The 18301-nt window shown below is 36.3% G+C and overlaps 1 protein-coding gene across 4 annotated transcripts; it reads left to right on the top strand.

Annotated features, from left to right (window-relative positions):
• Positions 1 to 245: 245 nt before the first annotated feature.
• LOC141440069 (protein ENL-like) lies at positions 246 to 17966 on the top strand. 4 transcript variants are annotated; one of them, XM_074104548.1, is made up of 3 exons: positions 246 to 552; positions 13420 to 13606; positions 16100 to 17966. In XM_074104548.1, exons 1-3 carry the CDS (start codon positions 517 to 519, stop codon positions 16735 to 16737), a joined length of 861 nt encoding a protein of 286 aa, XP_073960649.1. In that variant the 5' UTR covers positions 246 to 516; the 3' UTR covers positions 16738 to 17966. The 4 variants fall into 4 exon arrangements, with proteins under 4 accessions (XP_073960649.1, XP_073960652.1, XP_073960651.1 ...); XM_074104551.1 differs by lacking the exon at positions 246 to 552 and adding an exon at positions 887 to 1120; XM_074104550.1 differs by lacking the exon at positions 246 to 552 and adding an exon at positions 9822 to 9905.
• The last annotated feature ends 335 nt before the right edge of the window (positions 17967 to 18301 follow it).

Raw genomic sequence — 18301 nt, 5'->3', positions numbered from 1 at the left:
AAAATGTTGACGATCTCAGCATAAATATTTATACCTTGACTGCAATTTAGGTATTTACAGTAAATTTATATTTTCTGAGCCAATAACCTATCTGAAGTTAAATGTAATAAACAACTAGACTATTTCTAACGGAACATTGCTGAACGGAACAAAACGTTAAAACGTAGTGATTATATACTCTTTGAACGGAACGTAACTAAACCTAAACGTCAGATTTTGGAGGGAGAGCGCAGCTCGCCTCGCGCGCTAGTCACTCGCCTGCGCGGGCGCAATGACGTCACACGCGCCCGCGCCCCGCACGCGCCGCCGTCATTCAATGATTCAGTGATAAACACAGCTCGTGGGCGCGCTCCCGTCGCCGCAGCGCGCGGCAAACACGAGAATAAACCTAGGCCAATGGAGGGATCCGCGCATCACTAGTGCTAGTGAACCAGTGAACTGCGAGCATGACCCCGGCCTTAACTTGCAGATGTCAGACGCCGCACGAGCAACGGCGGTTTTATCATATTTTAGAAAATGACTGAAGGTCGCGCGCTCCAACATGACAAGTCGGTGAGTATACATGCCAAAGCAAACAGTTCGATACCCATTACGCAGGTGCGACGACGAATACGCCGATAACCGATCGTACGCATTCTCTGTTGCCCGCTGACCGTGACTAAAAATGTTAGCTACGGTCGCGTTATGCTCAAGTAGATACAATTAAATTTTGCATCGCGTCCATATTGCTCCTATTATGTCTTCGTCACCGGTGTTTGGTTCGTGTGTGTCGCACGTGAACATAGCCGCACATTTTCCTTATCATTCTTATCACTAAATTATGGGTTTACGAGTACTTTAAATTGTTTATGTTATTGCAAAACTGGTGCGCATGCTTTGACTGCAATCCAGAGCTCCTTGCGAAAGCAAATAAGTGTACCTATATATTAAGAAGTGGCGTTATGGTAGCGTAGAGCGACTAAAATTGACCACTGTCCGTTCTGATCTGACTATGAGATAGAAACCTTTTAAAATAGGTAGGCAACAACATAATAATTCGTATAACTGAGAAAATAGAGCTGCCTATCTCTAGAAGGCGAAACCAGCAAGAACGAACTTTGACCGGCGCTTTTTCCTTTTGGTAAGTGGGTCGAATTGTATTTCTGACATAACCGTATCACACACTACGCAGATACGATAATATTTTATCTGCGTATAAATAACTTAATGATCTGAAACTATAACACACTACGCAGATACGATAATATTCGAGACGATACATCCAGTCTAAATCCTTCAAACTGAGTAGACTTGTTTTTTGGTGCAGATTGTTTATACAGTATGTTTTCGTGTCTATCTCTTCTAGATTTACTCGCGTGCAGCGGGGCTCTCACATCAACCTGTATCTATCTGCAGATAAAATACTATACCATATTTATATCGGCAGATATTATACACAGATCGATTTATATACGCAGATAATAACTTTGCCATCTTTGATATATGTCGGTGCCCACAGATACTTCACGATAAAATATAAGTTATCTGCGCTGTGTGTGTTAAGCGTGTCACACACCTAGCAGATACGATAAGATATCTGTATCTGAACGCATATCTGCCAATATCGCTCCCTATACAATTCAATGAGCTAACACACACAGCGCAGATAACTTATATTTTATCGTGAATACCGATACCGATACCGATATAAATATGGCACAATATTTTATTTGCAGATAGATACAGGTTGATGTGAGAGCCCCGCTGCACGCGAGCAAATCTAGAAGAGAAAAACTTACACGAAAACATCCTGTATAAACAATCCGCACCAAAAAACAAGTCTACTCAATTTGAAGGATTTTGACTGAATGTATCGTCTCGAATATTATAGTAACTGTGTAGTGTGTGATAGTTTCAGATCATTAAGTTATTATTCGCAGATAAAATATTATCGTATCTGCTTAGTGTGTGACACGCTTTAGCTCATTGAATTGTATAGGGAGCGATATTGACAGATATGCGTTCAGATACAGATATCTTATCGTATCTGCTTAGTGTGTGACACGCTATATGATACCTGTGGGTATTCCGTTGTAGTGGATTTCCCGAGTTACGAAACATTTACCCAAATATAAAGTTGGAAATACCCGCGTATTAACTTTTGTTACCTCCGGTACCATTTCATTAAATTGAAAGTAAACTGCGGAAATCGTTTAGTTGTTTCTAGGTTTATTGTAATAACGAGAGCTAACCGGTATGCCAATGAGACGAATCAATAACATACCATATAATTGCTGCATACTTGTATGTACCTACTAGAGAAACATATGTAGATCTAGATCATAAGTAATTAAGTGTTTCTAGTATCTGATATCGTTAACGCGTCAGTACCAAATAAATTGACGTTCTCCGTTACCAAAATGTGAACTTACCTAACTGGTTTTATCACGACAAACATCCGAAGTTACACATTAAGCTGTTATTAAGAGTAATCATTCCAAGAGCGGGTCACACGTGCTATCGTGTGACACTGACATCAGTAGCATTAAACTTCACCTTCTTTCGGTCATTCCAATGTCGTATACGTCCCACTGCTAGTCACAGGCCTCCTCTCAGAATTAGAGGGCTTGGGAGATAGTTCCCACCCGGGCTCAGTTCACGCACAACATTGAATTGCTTCGCTGGTTGTGCAGGTTTCCTCGCGATGTTTACCTTCACTGTAAAGCTCGTGGTAAATTTAAAATGTAATTTTGTGCGTGAATTTCTAAAACTCAAGAGGTGCGAGCCGTCTTCCCACACAAGGCTGTCAATCACCTACAACTTTAATGATTTCATTGTACTTGGTGGTGGACAAAAACATGTTAGTAAAGTGTAAACATATACTCAGCGGCACAAAATTTGGCCCACTCTATATATAAAATTGTCTGTTACTCATACATTTGAGAGCCAGATTTTTTGCCGCACAGTATATCTTTGACATTGACTAAGTACCTTGTTGTTTTACAGGACTAGGCTAATGTCTTATTGCAACGAAGGAAAAAACCGGCCGTGCGAGTCGGACTCGCGCGCGCACGAAGGGTTCCGTACCATTATCTACACAACTAGCTTATGTCTAAGCAAAAAAAACGGCAAAAAATAGAGTTTGTTGTTTGTCTTAAATATTTATTTTATTTTAATTTAATTATTTATTTTTAAAGTTATTATTACTTATTATATTACAACTATAGATTCTGTGAATAATTCAAGCGTCTACCTACCTGTGGCCGTTATTACTTAATAGATATCAAGCAAAAAACAGCAAAACGATCACGTTTGTTGTATGGGAGCCCCCTTTAACTATTTATTTTAAGTATTCTGTTTTTTTGTATTTGAACAAGTGGCCACAGTAATACATATTAATCTGCGAAAATGTCAAGTATCTAACTATTACGACTCAAGAATAAGAGCCCTGTGTCAGACGGACGGACAGACAGACAGACAGCGGAGTCTCAGTAATAGGCTTCCGTTGGCACTCTTTGGTAACGGAACCCTAAAAAAGATAAACATAACCCGATAAACATCTACAAGGTCAAACACAAGTCGCTGTCACTTCATACAGAAGGCATACAGTGTCACAAGCTAAAGTGTAAACGTATCCATGACCCTGACTTTACAAAGCAGCTGATTGTTCCGTAACGTATCTGAGGGCCTTCTCCGAATTTCGAAAATCGAAGTTCGTAGCGTACCGTCCCTCTAACTCTCGTATTAAATAGTATAAGTGTGAGAAGGACGGAACGACACGAACTTCGTTTTTTAACACTTTTGTAATAACCCCGCAGTCCAGTACCACATCTTTAGATGTGGTGGCTAAACAGACTGAATGCCTTATGTTTGTACGTTAGCCAGGTAAGTATGTTTTTAATATTGTGTTTAGTTGCCTAGCTAATAAAAAAATTATTAATTCATTAAAATTATGAATTGGCTCTCACATTTTACTCGAGTTATGAATACAGAAACAGATTTATCTCTGATTGTTCCTTGACTTTTGAACTTGGTCCTATGCCTCAGAACGAGATAATAAGCTCTCTGAGTATGATAATTAAGTGATATTAATTAATACCTTTGCAGAAAGATAAAAACGCGAAGTACACGCTAACTTAAGTAACTTAGTCATAATTGCATTGGAATGGCAGTTTTTTTTTTTTACCTAGCTTGTGCCACTGTTGGGCAAAAACCACCCCTTTTAGCTTCCACTCGTCCTTATTATTGGCCGAATCTTGCCAGTGTGCCTGGAAACGGTCCAAATCGTCCCGCCATCGCCTCCTAGGTATACTCTATATAGGTACCTCTGCTCCGGTGCCCGTCACAGGGAGGGAACCCAATCTATGATGATAACTTTGGCCCAGCGATCCGGATGCATACGGCAGACGTGTCCCGCCCAGTCCCATTTTAATTTGGCGGTTTACATCCCCACATCGAAAATGTGAGTATTTTTTTTATTCGACTGGATGGCAAACGAGCAAGTGGGTCTCCTGATGATAAGAGATCACCACCGCCCATAAACAGCTGCAACCCCAGGGGTATTGCAGATGCGTTGCCAACCTAGAGGCCTAAGATGGGATACCTCAAGTGCCAGTAATTTCACCGGCTATCTTACTCTCCACGCCGAAACACAACAGTGCAAGCACTGCTGCTTCACGGCAGGATTAGCGAGCAAGATGGTGGTAGCAATCAGGGCGGACCTTGCACAAGGTCCTACCACCTGTAATTGAATATTTGATATTAATTTCAACTTCATACCTACCTCCACTGCGATAAACCCGTGTTAACCCTCAATAAGGTCCCATTTTAAAGCTAGTCGTATTTTCAATAATTACAATAGAAGTTGAGACGTATCTTGAAATTAATAAGTTTCAGTTTCCAACTCAATGCAAGTGGTCGCTAAATCACCTGTACTGTACCTTATTAACTGCAAAGCAATTAAATGGCGTGTGTGAATTTTCCAATCTGAGGGCCTACTCCGAAATTCGAAAATCGAATTTCGTATCGTATCGTCCCTCTCACTCTCGTAGTATATTACTAGTATATTACTCGTAGTATATTATAAACGTCAAAGAGACGTAACGACACAAAACTTCGATTTTCGAATTTCGTAGTAGCCCCGCTGAGCTGGCGTGGGTACTACGGTCCGAGCCCTCTCATTCTAAGAGGAGGCCTGGGCCCAGCTGTGTAACGTCTATAAGTAGGCCGATAAAAGATCGATTGACATATTTTATAGAAATCGTTAGAACAATTATACAATTATATAAACAATTGTATTATCTCAATTAGATAAAAATGCAATTAAAATATATAATTATTACGGGATAGTAAGTACGTCGTACAGACGTATAATAAACATACAGCAAGTTTCTTGTCAACGCTGACTGCTAAAATCCGCATTAGCCGTGAACTTTACTTTAATGGAAATGAGGACGTTACACAATGTTATCATAGGTATAACTATAGCATAGTATCTATGACTATGGATACGGCCAAATCTTTTAAGTCTCCTACTAAGCATTTAGAGATTTAGAGATACATAATCAACGTGCTCAGTGCGTTTTTCACTGTTATTGTCTTCTTGCTTAATGACTAACATCCAACACCGACAACACAGTTTATTTTAAAGTAATACAGATAATCATAAAAGCTTTCGAGTCAAGTTCGATTAAAATGCATATCCTGTGCAGTGTGCACAGTGCATGGTATAAAGTTTAAGCTGATTTTAATTTGATATTCTATTATTTTTTTATTAAAACGTAAGTACATTAATACTGGATAAACAATGAAAGACTTTTAAATAACATGTTTTTTTCTAAAATATTTACTGCATTTACTTCACTTTATTACATTTTATTTTATTACATTTGTCTTTTAATACAAAATTACCCACGATAAAACCATTTTTGTAACCTTTTACAACAAAGCTTACTGATGCAAAGCTTGAAAAAAATTTCGTCAAAGCCAGTTTCATTATTTCTTTTTTGTAGTAAAAGCCATACTATCTCTGTAACTCTTGAAACTACGTTATGTTGAGTTTCTCTCTAATGAACAACTCAAAAACCTAATAATAATGAGCTTTAGTGGTTCATAAGCAGAAAATAAATATTACTTTTTTTTGCTTCTCCTGAAATGTTTTTTTTTTGCTTTTACCACATTTCATACTCGAAGGGTCGATGTTTACTGCTTTTACTACACTTAATTACACTTTATTTTATTACGTTTGTCTTTTAAAACAAAATTACCTACGATAAAACTATTGTTGTTACCTTTTACAACAAAGTTTACTGATGCAAAGCTTGAAAAAAATGTCATCGAAGCCAGTTGCATTATTTTTTTTGTAATAAAAGCCATGCTACCTCTAGTACTATTTAAACTACGTTAATTTTGGTTTCTCTCTAATGAACAAGTAAAAGTAAAGGCCAATTTGATTTTTTTTGTATGTTACGACTAAAATGTCTTAAAAATATTATGTTATGATTCTATAACATTATGTAGCATAAGCCATGTCAAGAAAAAAAATGACTTTTACAACGTTAATTTTAAAACTTTGCTCCCCAAATTGATCATAACATCAAAAAAAACTGGGTTTTGAACGTGAATCAGAGCACGTCGTAAAAGTTTTTTTTTTGTGAATTTGAACATTTTAAATATACAGATCGATAGAGCTCGCGAAACTAATTACAGAGGTGGGATAAAATCATTTTGGCCAAAATGGCTTTTACGACATTTTATACTGGAAGGGTCGATATATCGACTCGGATAGACAGTTGAAAAAATGGTTCACTAACCTGCAACCTGATTAATTTCGCAACTGTTTAATATTTCTGAAACTGTATATACTTATTGCAGGATTTTTATAAAGCTAACCTAACCTAACCTAAAGGGTTCTTAGTACACGATGGACCTGAAGTAGGTAAATCCTGAAATATTTAGTTTTAGAGACTGCGAAATTAAAAGTTGCGTAATGATTCAGGTTGCCAAACGTTAGTTGCGAAATGAACGGTTACCTGAAAAAATGCGTTTTACTGGTTGGGCCCTTGAACAGTACCCCTAGTGTAAGTTTTCGGTTACAAAATACGTCTCGATCGCGTTCGCGTTATAATCTCAATTTATATGGAGACACGAACAGCGCCTCTAGCGGAACGCTTGCGATGTTCGTGTTTCTATACAAATTGAGATTTTAACGCGAACGCGATCGAGACGTATTTTGTAACCGATAACTTACACTAAGGGCACTGGAGCAAATAATTAAAAGATAGATCGTAGAACTTCATTATTTAGTTCAGCGACTTTTAAAAATAAGTAATAAGGTTTTTATTATTTCTATTTTTTAGTCTGGAAAGTGTATTCGGAGAAGCAATGTAAAGTCTAGGATGGCGTACATTGATAATAGTATTTAATTTGTATGAAAAAGGGAAATTCGAACGACTCAATTATTTTTAAAAGTCGCTGAACAAATGTCGGTTAGTTTGTCGAGTACGATCTATGTTATCGTTATTTGCACCTGTTAGTGCCCCCGTGGTGTTTCATCAAACCATGCAGTGCCACTAACCGGTTAGCAACAAACAAGCTCTTATAAATACGAGAACCTATCCATCAAGAAAATTTTAATCAATAATTTACACATTACAATCCATTTGTTACGAACGAAGAATCAACTTAATCAAGTTAATGCATTTGAAACAGGTGACTAATAACTTAAGTTGTTTCGATAGAAAACAAAGATGATGAAGTAGTATTTTTTGTAATATCGTAATGGCACCTATGTTTTTTAGGACAGTATCAATTCGTTACTGAAGCTTACGACGTCTGACGCTGACGTTTTATTGGTCATTGAACCCATTCTTGAAAAGTACACGAAATCAATCAATTGCTGGCTTCTGAATAGTGACTTCCTGTGATTCAGTGAGACATTTTATAGTGATATCTGATGTCAGTGTAACTTGTCGACGAGGACACCTACTCATAATAAATACTTGCTATTATGGTAATAATAGTTGCATTAAAAATGTATTTAATGACCGGATGTCAGTATTGTAGGTGTACTAACTAACTAAAAAGTTTCACACAAGGTCAAGATAAACACTATTTTTATTTGATTAAAATCTGACCACAATGATGATTTATTAGTGTCAGTATCTTATTCCAAAAATCGTTTACTTTTCGTTAAAAAATCAAAACTCATCATCATCACCTTCAGCGTAGCGTAGGACGTCCACCAACGAGGATGGACGGATGACCTGTACCCTTACTGTAAGTTTTCGGTTACAAAATACGTCTCGATCGCGTTCGCGTTAAAATCTCAATTTGTATGGAAACACGAACATCGCAAACGTTCCTTTAGAGGCGCTGTTCGTGTTTGCAGTTTGAGACGTATTTTGTAACCGAAAACTTACACTAAGGGCACTGGTAAAAGCCGCGGGTTCGGTTTAACTGGAGGCCTATGTTCAACAGTGGACGTCCTACAGCCGATGATAATGATGATCACAGAATTAAAGAACTGTAATATGTTCCATTCTGCCTTTCCTTTCGTTCCACAACCATACCGAAGCAATAAAATAAATTATACCTAGTTATACCTATAAATTAACCCAACAAAGCAATATATTAAAATGACATTATTTAGACAACGCTCAATCAACTTCAATGACGACCCATATCGTATATACAGCGTGTGAATTTCATACGAACTAATATTTTAAGGTCAGTTAGTAACTACTGATTATGCATATATAGAATAAATGATAATACATTATAAGCCTTGATAAACATGAACTATTTTAAAAGCTTTTATATAACTTCGATTGTTTGCTCTTTGCTCTAAATCTTCCAAGTTAATTTTTAAGTTTTCTTGATTCACAAAGTCACGTGGTAAAAACCGCGACGGTTTATGTAGGTTGGAAAATGTTATTTTTAATGAAAACTTATTTTGGCTAAAATATTTTTTTTTACACTGTACACTGCTACCTACCTATATAATTATTTTGACGTAATGTGGTCATTTTAAAAATGTCAATGGAATGTTTGCATTACTTACTGCTTGAGAAAATTTATTGATTGATTTGTAGCATTCGAACATGGCGGATGTAGACAATATCTAATTTTGCCATTTCTGTTTCTTTGGCTAGTTGAAGTATAATTTAGATAGTGTTTTATGCGGCGAATAACCTTAACAGTGAACAGTGATCACAAAATTCTATATTGCTCTCGTGTCTGACATTTTTTTAATGCGCAAATTGTCTCCACGTGGTTTCTGAAATTTTACTATCAAGTTGCAAAAACTACCGTACAACGTCCCTCTCAAAGACAGTTTTACTTTGACACTGAGTAAATTGTCCTATTTATTAGGACAGAAAAGACATATTTTAAAAGAAAAGAAGAGAAAATTTTAAAATCTTTCAATTGTGATACAAATTTTATATTATTTTACCCCTTTTAACCATTTAATAATAAAAACTATCGTTTATTAAAATGTTAGTTCATATGGTACACCTTAAACATGCTGTAGGTATACCTACCAAACTGTGTTGTCAATAATATATTTAACAATACAAGTTTAATAATAATATGTAGTTATGCGTACCCACCAATATGTTTTTGAAATATGAGTGTTGTGTTGGCCGATGCTGACCGAGCATTCTCATATTTTCGCTGAAATTCAAATTCATGTGATCATTTTCATTATGTTTTAATTTAAATCAGATCGCTATATGATGGCACCAAAGGTAAATGTAACATGTGTGAACTTCATAGCTTTTTTTTAATTTGTTTAATGCTACTGGCCATCGATATTAAATATTAAAAAGTTATAAAATGATGTTTAGTCTGTACTACTCTGTAAAAGTCTTGACTTGAGTGGGTTTTGTATTTAATTTTTAGTTTAATTAATTGTTGTGAATGAGGTAAGTCTACATTGTTTTAATAACAAAAAAAAAACTGGTATTTACTAAGACAGCAACTTTGCTTGAAACATAAAACTTTGTTTTCGCTTTGTAAATAAAATACTTTCTACAGTCCTAGTTCGAAACCACATTTGAGATAAATAAGTATTAAGATCACAATGACTAAACATAAAGCAATATGATACCGTCCCGCTAGATAAGCAGCTAACTTGAGATACCTACTAAAAGTTTATCAGACAATTTCTGTGTGGTCTTGAATTAAAATATGAAGTTCGAACACTTAGAACGGCCATGGCCAAGGCTGAATTTTTTGACCGGTGCCTCTTGCGAGACATGCGAGACACCAGTTACTTCCTCAACTTAAACAATTTTAAAACCGTTGTTGTCGACTTAGCTTATTGTATGATCTAAAACCTAGTAAGTTGGGTAACAGGTAATTTTGGTACAAATGCCAAAATGCATAGAATGTTCAGATGTACTCGTAACACTGTCAAAAAGTACAAAATATTTGTGCCACCAGGTCAATTTGTCTGAATATTTTAGGGACAAAACATGGTATGGCCAACATGCACTTTTACTCAAAATGCTTCCAAGGCAGCTTTCACTATGGTCCAGATGTCTTTGTGTCTGGAAGTTTTCAGGACAGAATACTCTGGGGCCAAAATGTACAAAACGCTATTGACTAAATGTTTTGACGTTCGTCCCTACAAACATGTTGACATTAATATACTTTTTGACTTTTGTACAATCTGACTAGGGAATTTTCGAACCCATTGATTATTTTGAAATCTTGACCATTTATCTTCTATTCGTTTTTTCTATCATGTATTTAGGCTCTTAGGTTTTTGTTGCATCCAATTGATTTTTGTCTTTTGTTTATTATAACATGTTTACATTTACATACTTTTTGACCGTTGTACAATGTGATAATGAGGCATTTCGAACCATTGTATATTTAGACATTTGTACCAAAATGATCTGTTATCGTAAGTTGAGTACGTGTGGGCAAAACATGAATGTGTAATTTGTGAAATGGTAATCTATATGTATACATATAATAATCTATACTATAATGTCTACGCCAGCATAAAAACTACAGAATTTAATGAATTTTATTGGAAGAGGAGTTTGTTATTAGCAACGAAACATCCATTTCGAAAAAAGAGTGAAAATTAAACAGAAACTAAAAAAACATACAAAATGTTTGTCCTCAGTTAATTTCCTGGTAGTCTCTATTCTTGGAATTTAAGTAGGCCGAAAAAACTAATCAGTGTACAGTCACCTGCATCACTGCATTAATACTCGTATATGCCACAGGGAGCGTGCAAAAATATTTGACACGTCCTACTGGCGCTAGAAATAGAGTAGTAAGTATCGGATATTTATGTATACTTTGTTGTGTTATATATTGCTGGTGACTGTACACTAGATAACCAAGATACCGTTTCATAACGCTGCAGCAGAGGTCCAGAGGCTGAGGACAGAGGACTTGGGCCGTAGATCCCGCGCGGTCCCAGTGCGCATTGGGAACTTCACATACTGGCGTAAAATAGCTCGTTCAGAGCAACATAAAAAATAATAATAAAATTTTAATTGAATTGCATTTCCACAATAAAATGCCATTGAGATGGAGTTTGATGATTACGCAGAGATTTTGTAAATTTAGGAGAAAATTAATGTTTTGTTTTTTTTTTCTTTTAATTTTTACCTATAATCAGGTACGCTTTAACTGTCGGTTGATTACTAAATCCGGCGTTAAACGGCCGACAGGTATTTTTTGCTTGATATATGTGTCAGTATTAAAAATAAGTACACAGACGAATTAAAAAATAATAATTAAAAATCAACAAAATCAGTTACAAATAATAATATGGTACTTATATTATTTCAGAAAATACACATTTAATACAGCTGGCAACTGGAAAATTGACATTTTAGTAAATGAAGTTTGACCAAATCCCATTCTACCGTCATTTGCAAAGTACCGTCATCTGAGGACTATTATTATGATTTGTTATTTCCTTGTATATTTGGATAGTTAGTTGTTCGAAAATTGTTCATTTTATAATTCACTCGTTAGCATGGGAAATAATAAATAATTATTATAATTATTTCTTAAGTTAGTGGTTCATGTATGTGTCTAAGGAGTTCTTCTGTGTTTAAAAAAGTGCAGGCATAGTTATGAATCAGGTACAGGTTCCGATTTTTCATTCAAGTAATTTTGACCAGTTTTTGATATTACAGTCCTGTGCTTACTTTTTTTAAATTTAATCAATAAAATTATTTTGCATGTTTTGGAGTATTTATTAAGTATACAAAACGGACTTCGGTTATTATCTTAGAAACGAAACATGTATGCATATTTTGCTTTGGCTGATATAACTGTATCAAAAAATTATCAAAATCGTTTATCGTTTGGGGGGTTGTGAATATTTTTACTGTGTTGGTACACCTATAAAAAAAAACTGATTTTGGCTTATCTTTAAGTAGTAATACTTCACAATCTCCATTTTTTTTATGAATAGGTACTACTGAAAAGTAGATATATTTAAATCAATCTGCCTAACCTGGGAATACCCAAATACTTCGAAATATTTTATTCCGAATTTGCTTATTCCGATTTTTAACACTCAAAATTTCATAATTCCTAAGATCTATAATTTCGATTACTAAAAAACACGAAATTCATTTTTCCGAATTTCAAATTTGCGTTTTTTTTATATCCGAGTTTTATAACTCCCAAGAATGAAAAGCACGAAGTATTATTGGCTCGAAAAATAGTGTTCCGATTATTCAATTTTCCGAAATTTCTACGCTAATTCAGAAATATGACATTGGGCGAAATCAACTTCGTGTTGTTAATAATCGGAATCTTGAATTTCAAATTCCAAATTAATAACAATAATCAATCGATTCAGGTAAAATGATCTGCATAGGTTAGGTTAGAATTGCGTCAAGGCGCGTTAACCACGCGGAATAGGAGCTCCGTGAAGCGGAGCTCCTTCAATCCTGTGCGATGTTGGTGAAAAAGAATAACAGAACTATCCTTTTAGTGCAATATAACCTACATCGCTTACGTTATGTAGTCGGATTTATTACTGATCGGTGTAATGATATTCGGAATTTTGAAAATCGGTATTTTAATAATCGGAATTTGTTTTTAGGGTTCCGTACCCGAAGGTTGCCAACGGAGCCCTATTACTGAGAATCCCTGTCTGTCTGTCTGTCCGTCCGTCTGTCACAGATTTTCACTGATTACTCGTATGTATTACTTTGGCCGCTATAACAACAAATACTAAAAACGGAATAAAATAAATATTTAAGGGGGCTCCCATAAAACAAACGTGATTTTTTGCCGTTTTTTTGCTCGATATTAATAACGGCAACAGGTAGACGCTTGAAACATTCACAGAATATTAAGTTGCATAATCATTTTAAAAATAAATAACGAAATGAAAATAAAATAAATATTTAAGGGTATATTTTATTAACTTGTTACTCGACTATGTTACAGATGTGCGTACGGGTTTGGCTGGAGGTGGGACACGCGTGCGAGCCGCGCCACTCTCCGTCGGGGCGCGCGCTCGCGCTGGACTGGCGCGTGTGGGTGCGCGGCGTCGCAGGCGCAGACATCAGCTCGTTCGTGCATAAAGTTGTCTTCCATCTGCACCCTGCCACACAGTTCGTGTATCCAAAGAGAGGTGAGGTGTCAACACGATTATCACTACTCGTAGCCTACCCGGGGTTTCGCTCACCCACTAGTGTTGTGAAAAACGCTCATTTCGAGCTCTTAAAGACTCGAGGCTTAACGAAACAAAGGCCGCAAAGGCGGTTTCTTGCATCCATACGCATAAAATAAGCCAATTTAATTGTCAAATATAGTCGAGTTTTTAAGGCTCTGGGGTCTTAAGGGCTCGAGTCTTTAAGCCTCGAAAATGAGCGTTATCCACAACTCTATCACCCACCGTCCACCCCAAGGGAAGCAAACTCCGTATGGACTCAGTTTATCATACAACAATCATCTCTAAAAAAGTACTTCCACCAAGCCTCTATGAAGTTGATTGATATTTATAAGTTAAACTTATACTTGGTTCGGATCTAGGTATTTAAATAAATGTAAACAAAACACCGTCAATTGGTATCTTAAATATTGAAATTCCCCCATTAAACTATCTAAACAGTTATATTTCTGTATTTGAAATACACTAGTCTAGTTTGTATTACAATGATAGATAAGTAAAATGTTTAAAATCCTTGAAGTACCAAATCTGGCAGCTGAAGTTTGTTTACATTTAGTTATTATACCTATCTGAACCAAGTATAGTGGAACAGTTCTCGAATGGAGATCGGATCGGCAAGCGCAGCGTAGTAAGTCCACCACAGAGAAGGACGGATGACCTGGTTAAAGCCGCTTCCAACCGAAGCAACTGCAGGTGTATGTGAGAGGGCTATGGCTAACATGTTTCCTACGGCTGATACCTATGATGATGATGATTAGTCCAAGCGGAATCATCTCCGTTGGCGGAGGAACGCGGGCATTAAATCTGGCAGTTGAACTGAAATTCCTGGATTTATTCGCATGGGAATTCAAAAATTTTACATCGTGATCTTCATTTACGTTACATGATGTGTAGGTGCTTGATGTGAATTGTAATAACAACACGCTAGTATATTTCTAGAGGTTCTCTATTGGATGGCATAAAACTATTTGGAATATTATTGTTAAGCTTAAGCTTTTAGCCGAATTAGCGATGTATATACTCATCATTACGCATATTTTTTTACGCGTATATTAAATTAAAAAGCAAACGAGTAAAAGCATGAACACTACGTCAAATAGCATAAATACAAAAAAGTCATAATAATAAATTTTCATCATTACAAAGTGCATAACCACAATCACGTGCCTGATGCACTACGAGAAAAGGTTAGTTTTGTGGAACTAAGGCGAGGTCGACGGAGGTCCGCGAACCGGACCTCCTATTTCTGCGTTGCTTGGGCGCTTCGCGCCTGGATATCATACTAACCTAACCTAACCTAACGTGACCTAACCTAACCAAATATTTTGTTGTTCATTTATAACAAATAATCAATAGCCCAAAAATAATATGCATAATGTGTATTAAGTCCAACTGAAATTATTGTAATAGCTTAATATGCCAAAAAAGTAGTAGGCCAAAGTATTTCTATGCGACAGTAGGTACTATTATGTCAATACAAATTATGCCAAATCAATTATGCGAAACAATAATAGTCTAAAAAATGCGATTGAAGGGCAACCCATTTGTAGATACCAATACGATGTTCTGAATGCAAAGCTGCCGCTTCCCGAATTCACATAGTATTAAATGATCGGTCGTATAGATTTCTTAGGCTTTAAAAAGCTCCATCGTTAATTTCGAAAACATCAGAGGTGCGTGTGATCTCTATTGTGGTGTCCCGACTATACAAGGTACTGACGCACACCCTGACATACTGTTATAGAGACCGTAGGTAACTAGACTACAACAACTAACTAATCGGCTTAGTCCAGCTACTTTGACCAGTGCAAAGTAAGAGAGAATTATTTACGTTCGCCCTTGCATAATAATAGGTGATTGATATTGATAGGCGACAGCTACGCTGGCCTATGAAATTTTATTCAGTGCAACCACCATATTGATCAAAATTGATTGATTAATTGTTCAAGTACGTTATGTTATGGAAAACGACACAATTTATCTATCACACGACACAATCTAGGCTATCTTCATAATTACCTATTCAAGTAATAAGAAATTGATTTCGTGTTGTCACGCATAGTTGCTCGATTGGTGAAATTCAGAATAAGAGACGAAAGAAACAAATTTGTGTGCAAGATTTCGTGTACACAAGATGTATACCTTCTTATGTCAGAAGCTCCAGGAAGCTGGGACCATAAATAAATTTCGTTTAAAATCTGTGAACATTTGAATCATGGGGTGTAAGCTACTAAGATTCATACAATATCCACCCATTAGACTATGCTATCTCCGCATAATTAAACATGAGTGATGAACCATAAACGAGAGTTAACGAGCATCACTATCTTTCTTTATCACAGCTTGCGTAATGTTCTTTAATTGCTACAGCCCGATGACTATAGTGATTTTGTTTTATTTTCAATGGTAGATAAACGTTGTTTTTTTAAATGATTGTTTCTATATTATTTACAGTTCTTCAAGAGCCGCCATACGAGATCCAAGAGTCCGGGTCAGCGTCGATAGAGATACCGATAAACGTGTACCTGAAGTTCAGCACAAAGCCGAGGCGGATACGACTGAAATACAGTCTCTTGATTGCGAACAGCGCTCAGAGCAGTTCAGAGTCGCGGTGCATTTACTACGACTTCGAGAATCCTTCAGAACAGCTGCGACTGTCTCTAATGAGGGGAGGAGGAGAGGTAATCGGGCGGACCGGTGCGCAGGCGCACCGCAGCAGCCTCCTCGTCGTGCTATCCGACAGCGGCGAAGACCGCCCCCATTCCCACCATAAACCCTCCAAACAAAAGAAGTATGAGTTCGTTGAACCGATCCAGAACAAGCCGGTGTATGAAAAAAAGATGCTGTTCGACGACTGTTCAAAATGTGACGACTCGAGGGTGGATTTCAAGAGTTTGCTGCGGCGAGTGTCGATGACGGAAGATGAGATAAAGCACGTGTCACAGTTGTATTTGTCGTACAGTAGCTACGAGAAGTCGGGTGACGCGCTGCCGCTGCCGCCGCTATCGGACCCGATATACCGCGTCCCTGAGCTGCCAGCTTCTCTTCGCCGCGCGCTTACCAGCGTCGAGGCTGACTATGCTATGCCGTAGTCACATTTATCTACTCAGTTGTCAGTAGCTACCGACTGGCTTTACGGTGCCATTGACGCAGTCATAATCTTATTAGTGTTGTTAATGTTTGTAGTTTTCTACCGCGTTAGTTTGATTAAGTTTTATTGAAGTTAATCATGTCTAGAGTAGACTTATTTATTTCGTGTTATTACTCTGATAAAGTTGTTTTTAAATAATGATGTTAAAGAGTAGATAATATTTTACAATATAAGTTTTGTTTTCAGTTTATTCGAGTTGTGCTGTGACTGAGATCTCAGAATACTTTGTTTAAGAGGGAAAGATGATATTATTTTGATGAATTATTTCAGGCCGACGAATTGTTTGGTGATCGATTTTATCTTATGAAAAGTACTGTTGTTAAACCTACATATATTTTAGCTTTGTAGTTAAGTTTTACTAACTTAAGTTATTAAAACTAAAAATACTTAAAACTTAGACAAAGTTATTAAACCACTATATAGTTGTTTCGTACCTAGAAGTCACTAAATGCGGCCAGATCGGTTTTGTTGTATGCATGGTCATTTTTATATCAATAGGTACGGTATTTGACAACTTCTGAATTTGCCATATATCTTAATATTATTATGAAAATATCGATATACAGACAGTGTTTAGCGAAGAGAAAACTTAAATCGGTTGAAAATTGGATTTACAGCGATTTTTCGAAAAATCTATATATATCTGTCTCTTTCTCAAACGCTTTTCTCTATGCAGCAAGCATGGCGCTATTGGCGTGTGATGTCAAATGCCAGTAGGTATGTCTTTCTCTGTCTAATCTTGAATTTCAAACCTTTATAAATTTGTTATTTGTAAAGGTAGCTTAAAAATGTTATTGTTTCTCTATTCGATAACAGGCATTGTGTTAATTTATAAAACATATAAAAAATAGTCAAATACCATATTTATTAAGTATAACATTGGCGAGAATTCTCTGGAGTAGGTGCGTGATTTTTAGTAAGGTTGATTTATTGTAATGTCTATTGCTTTACAACGTAGTTTAAACCGTTTGACAATAGGGAAAAATGCAATTATGAACATAGAATAAGTAACTAGATAGGAAAAATTGTTGGGTTGTGAAATGAAAATGTAAATTACTTAGGTATTTGTTCTCATTGAATCAGTTTTTGCAGGCGGCTGCGGCTTGACATTTTCAGCCAAATAAATGTACAAGATGTTCATTAAATAACTGAAAACCTAAGACACCTCAACAGACTTTTTTTATTTTAGGTTAGTTGAATACGTTTATTTTCAAATAGCTCAACTATTTAAAAAATATTTGTATGTACTCGTAAATTTTGCTAAGTAATTAAGGGGCTGTTTCACCACCCATTGATTAATTTTAACTGGCGGATAAATGTGATGCCGTTTCCGTCTATTCGAACAAAACAAACAGAGACGGCATCACATTTATAAATCAAATAAAAATTAATCAATGGATGGTGAAACAGCGGGGAATTCTATATTTAATTTCTAGCTCTACACTCGTAATAATAATAATGTACAGTCGGAGTAAAAAAAGGTTCGTCTCCCTAAGATCTATTTT

The sequence above is a fragment of the Choristoneura fumiferana genome, chromosome 21, assembly GCF_025370935.1.
Source record: "Choristoneura fumiferana chromosome 21, NRCan_CFum_1, whole genome shotgun sequence".
Lineage (NCBI taxonomy): Eukaryota > Metazoa > Arthropoda > Insecta > Lepidoptera > Tortricidae > Choristoneura > Choristoneura fumiferana.
This window is presented reverse-complemented; position numbering and strand designations above follow the sequence as displayed.

Coding starts and splice junctions, on each gene's coding strand:
- LOC141440069 (XM_074104548.1), top strand. CDS start 517: ATGACTGAAGGTCGCGCGCTCCAACATGACAAGTCG. Junction 553..13,419: donor CGCTCCAACATGACAAGTCG/GTGAGTATACAT, acceptor ACTATGTTACAG/ATGTGCGTACGGGTTTGGCT. Junction 13,607..16,099: donor GTTCGTGTATCCAAAGAGAG/GTGAGGTGTCAA, acceptor TATTATTTACAG/TTCTTCAAGAGCCGCCATAC.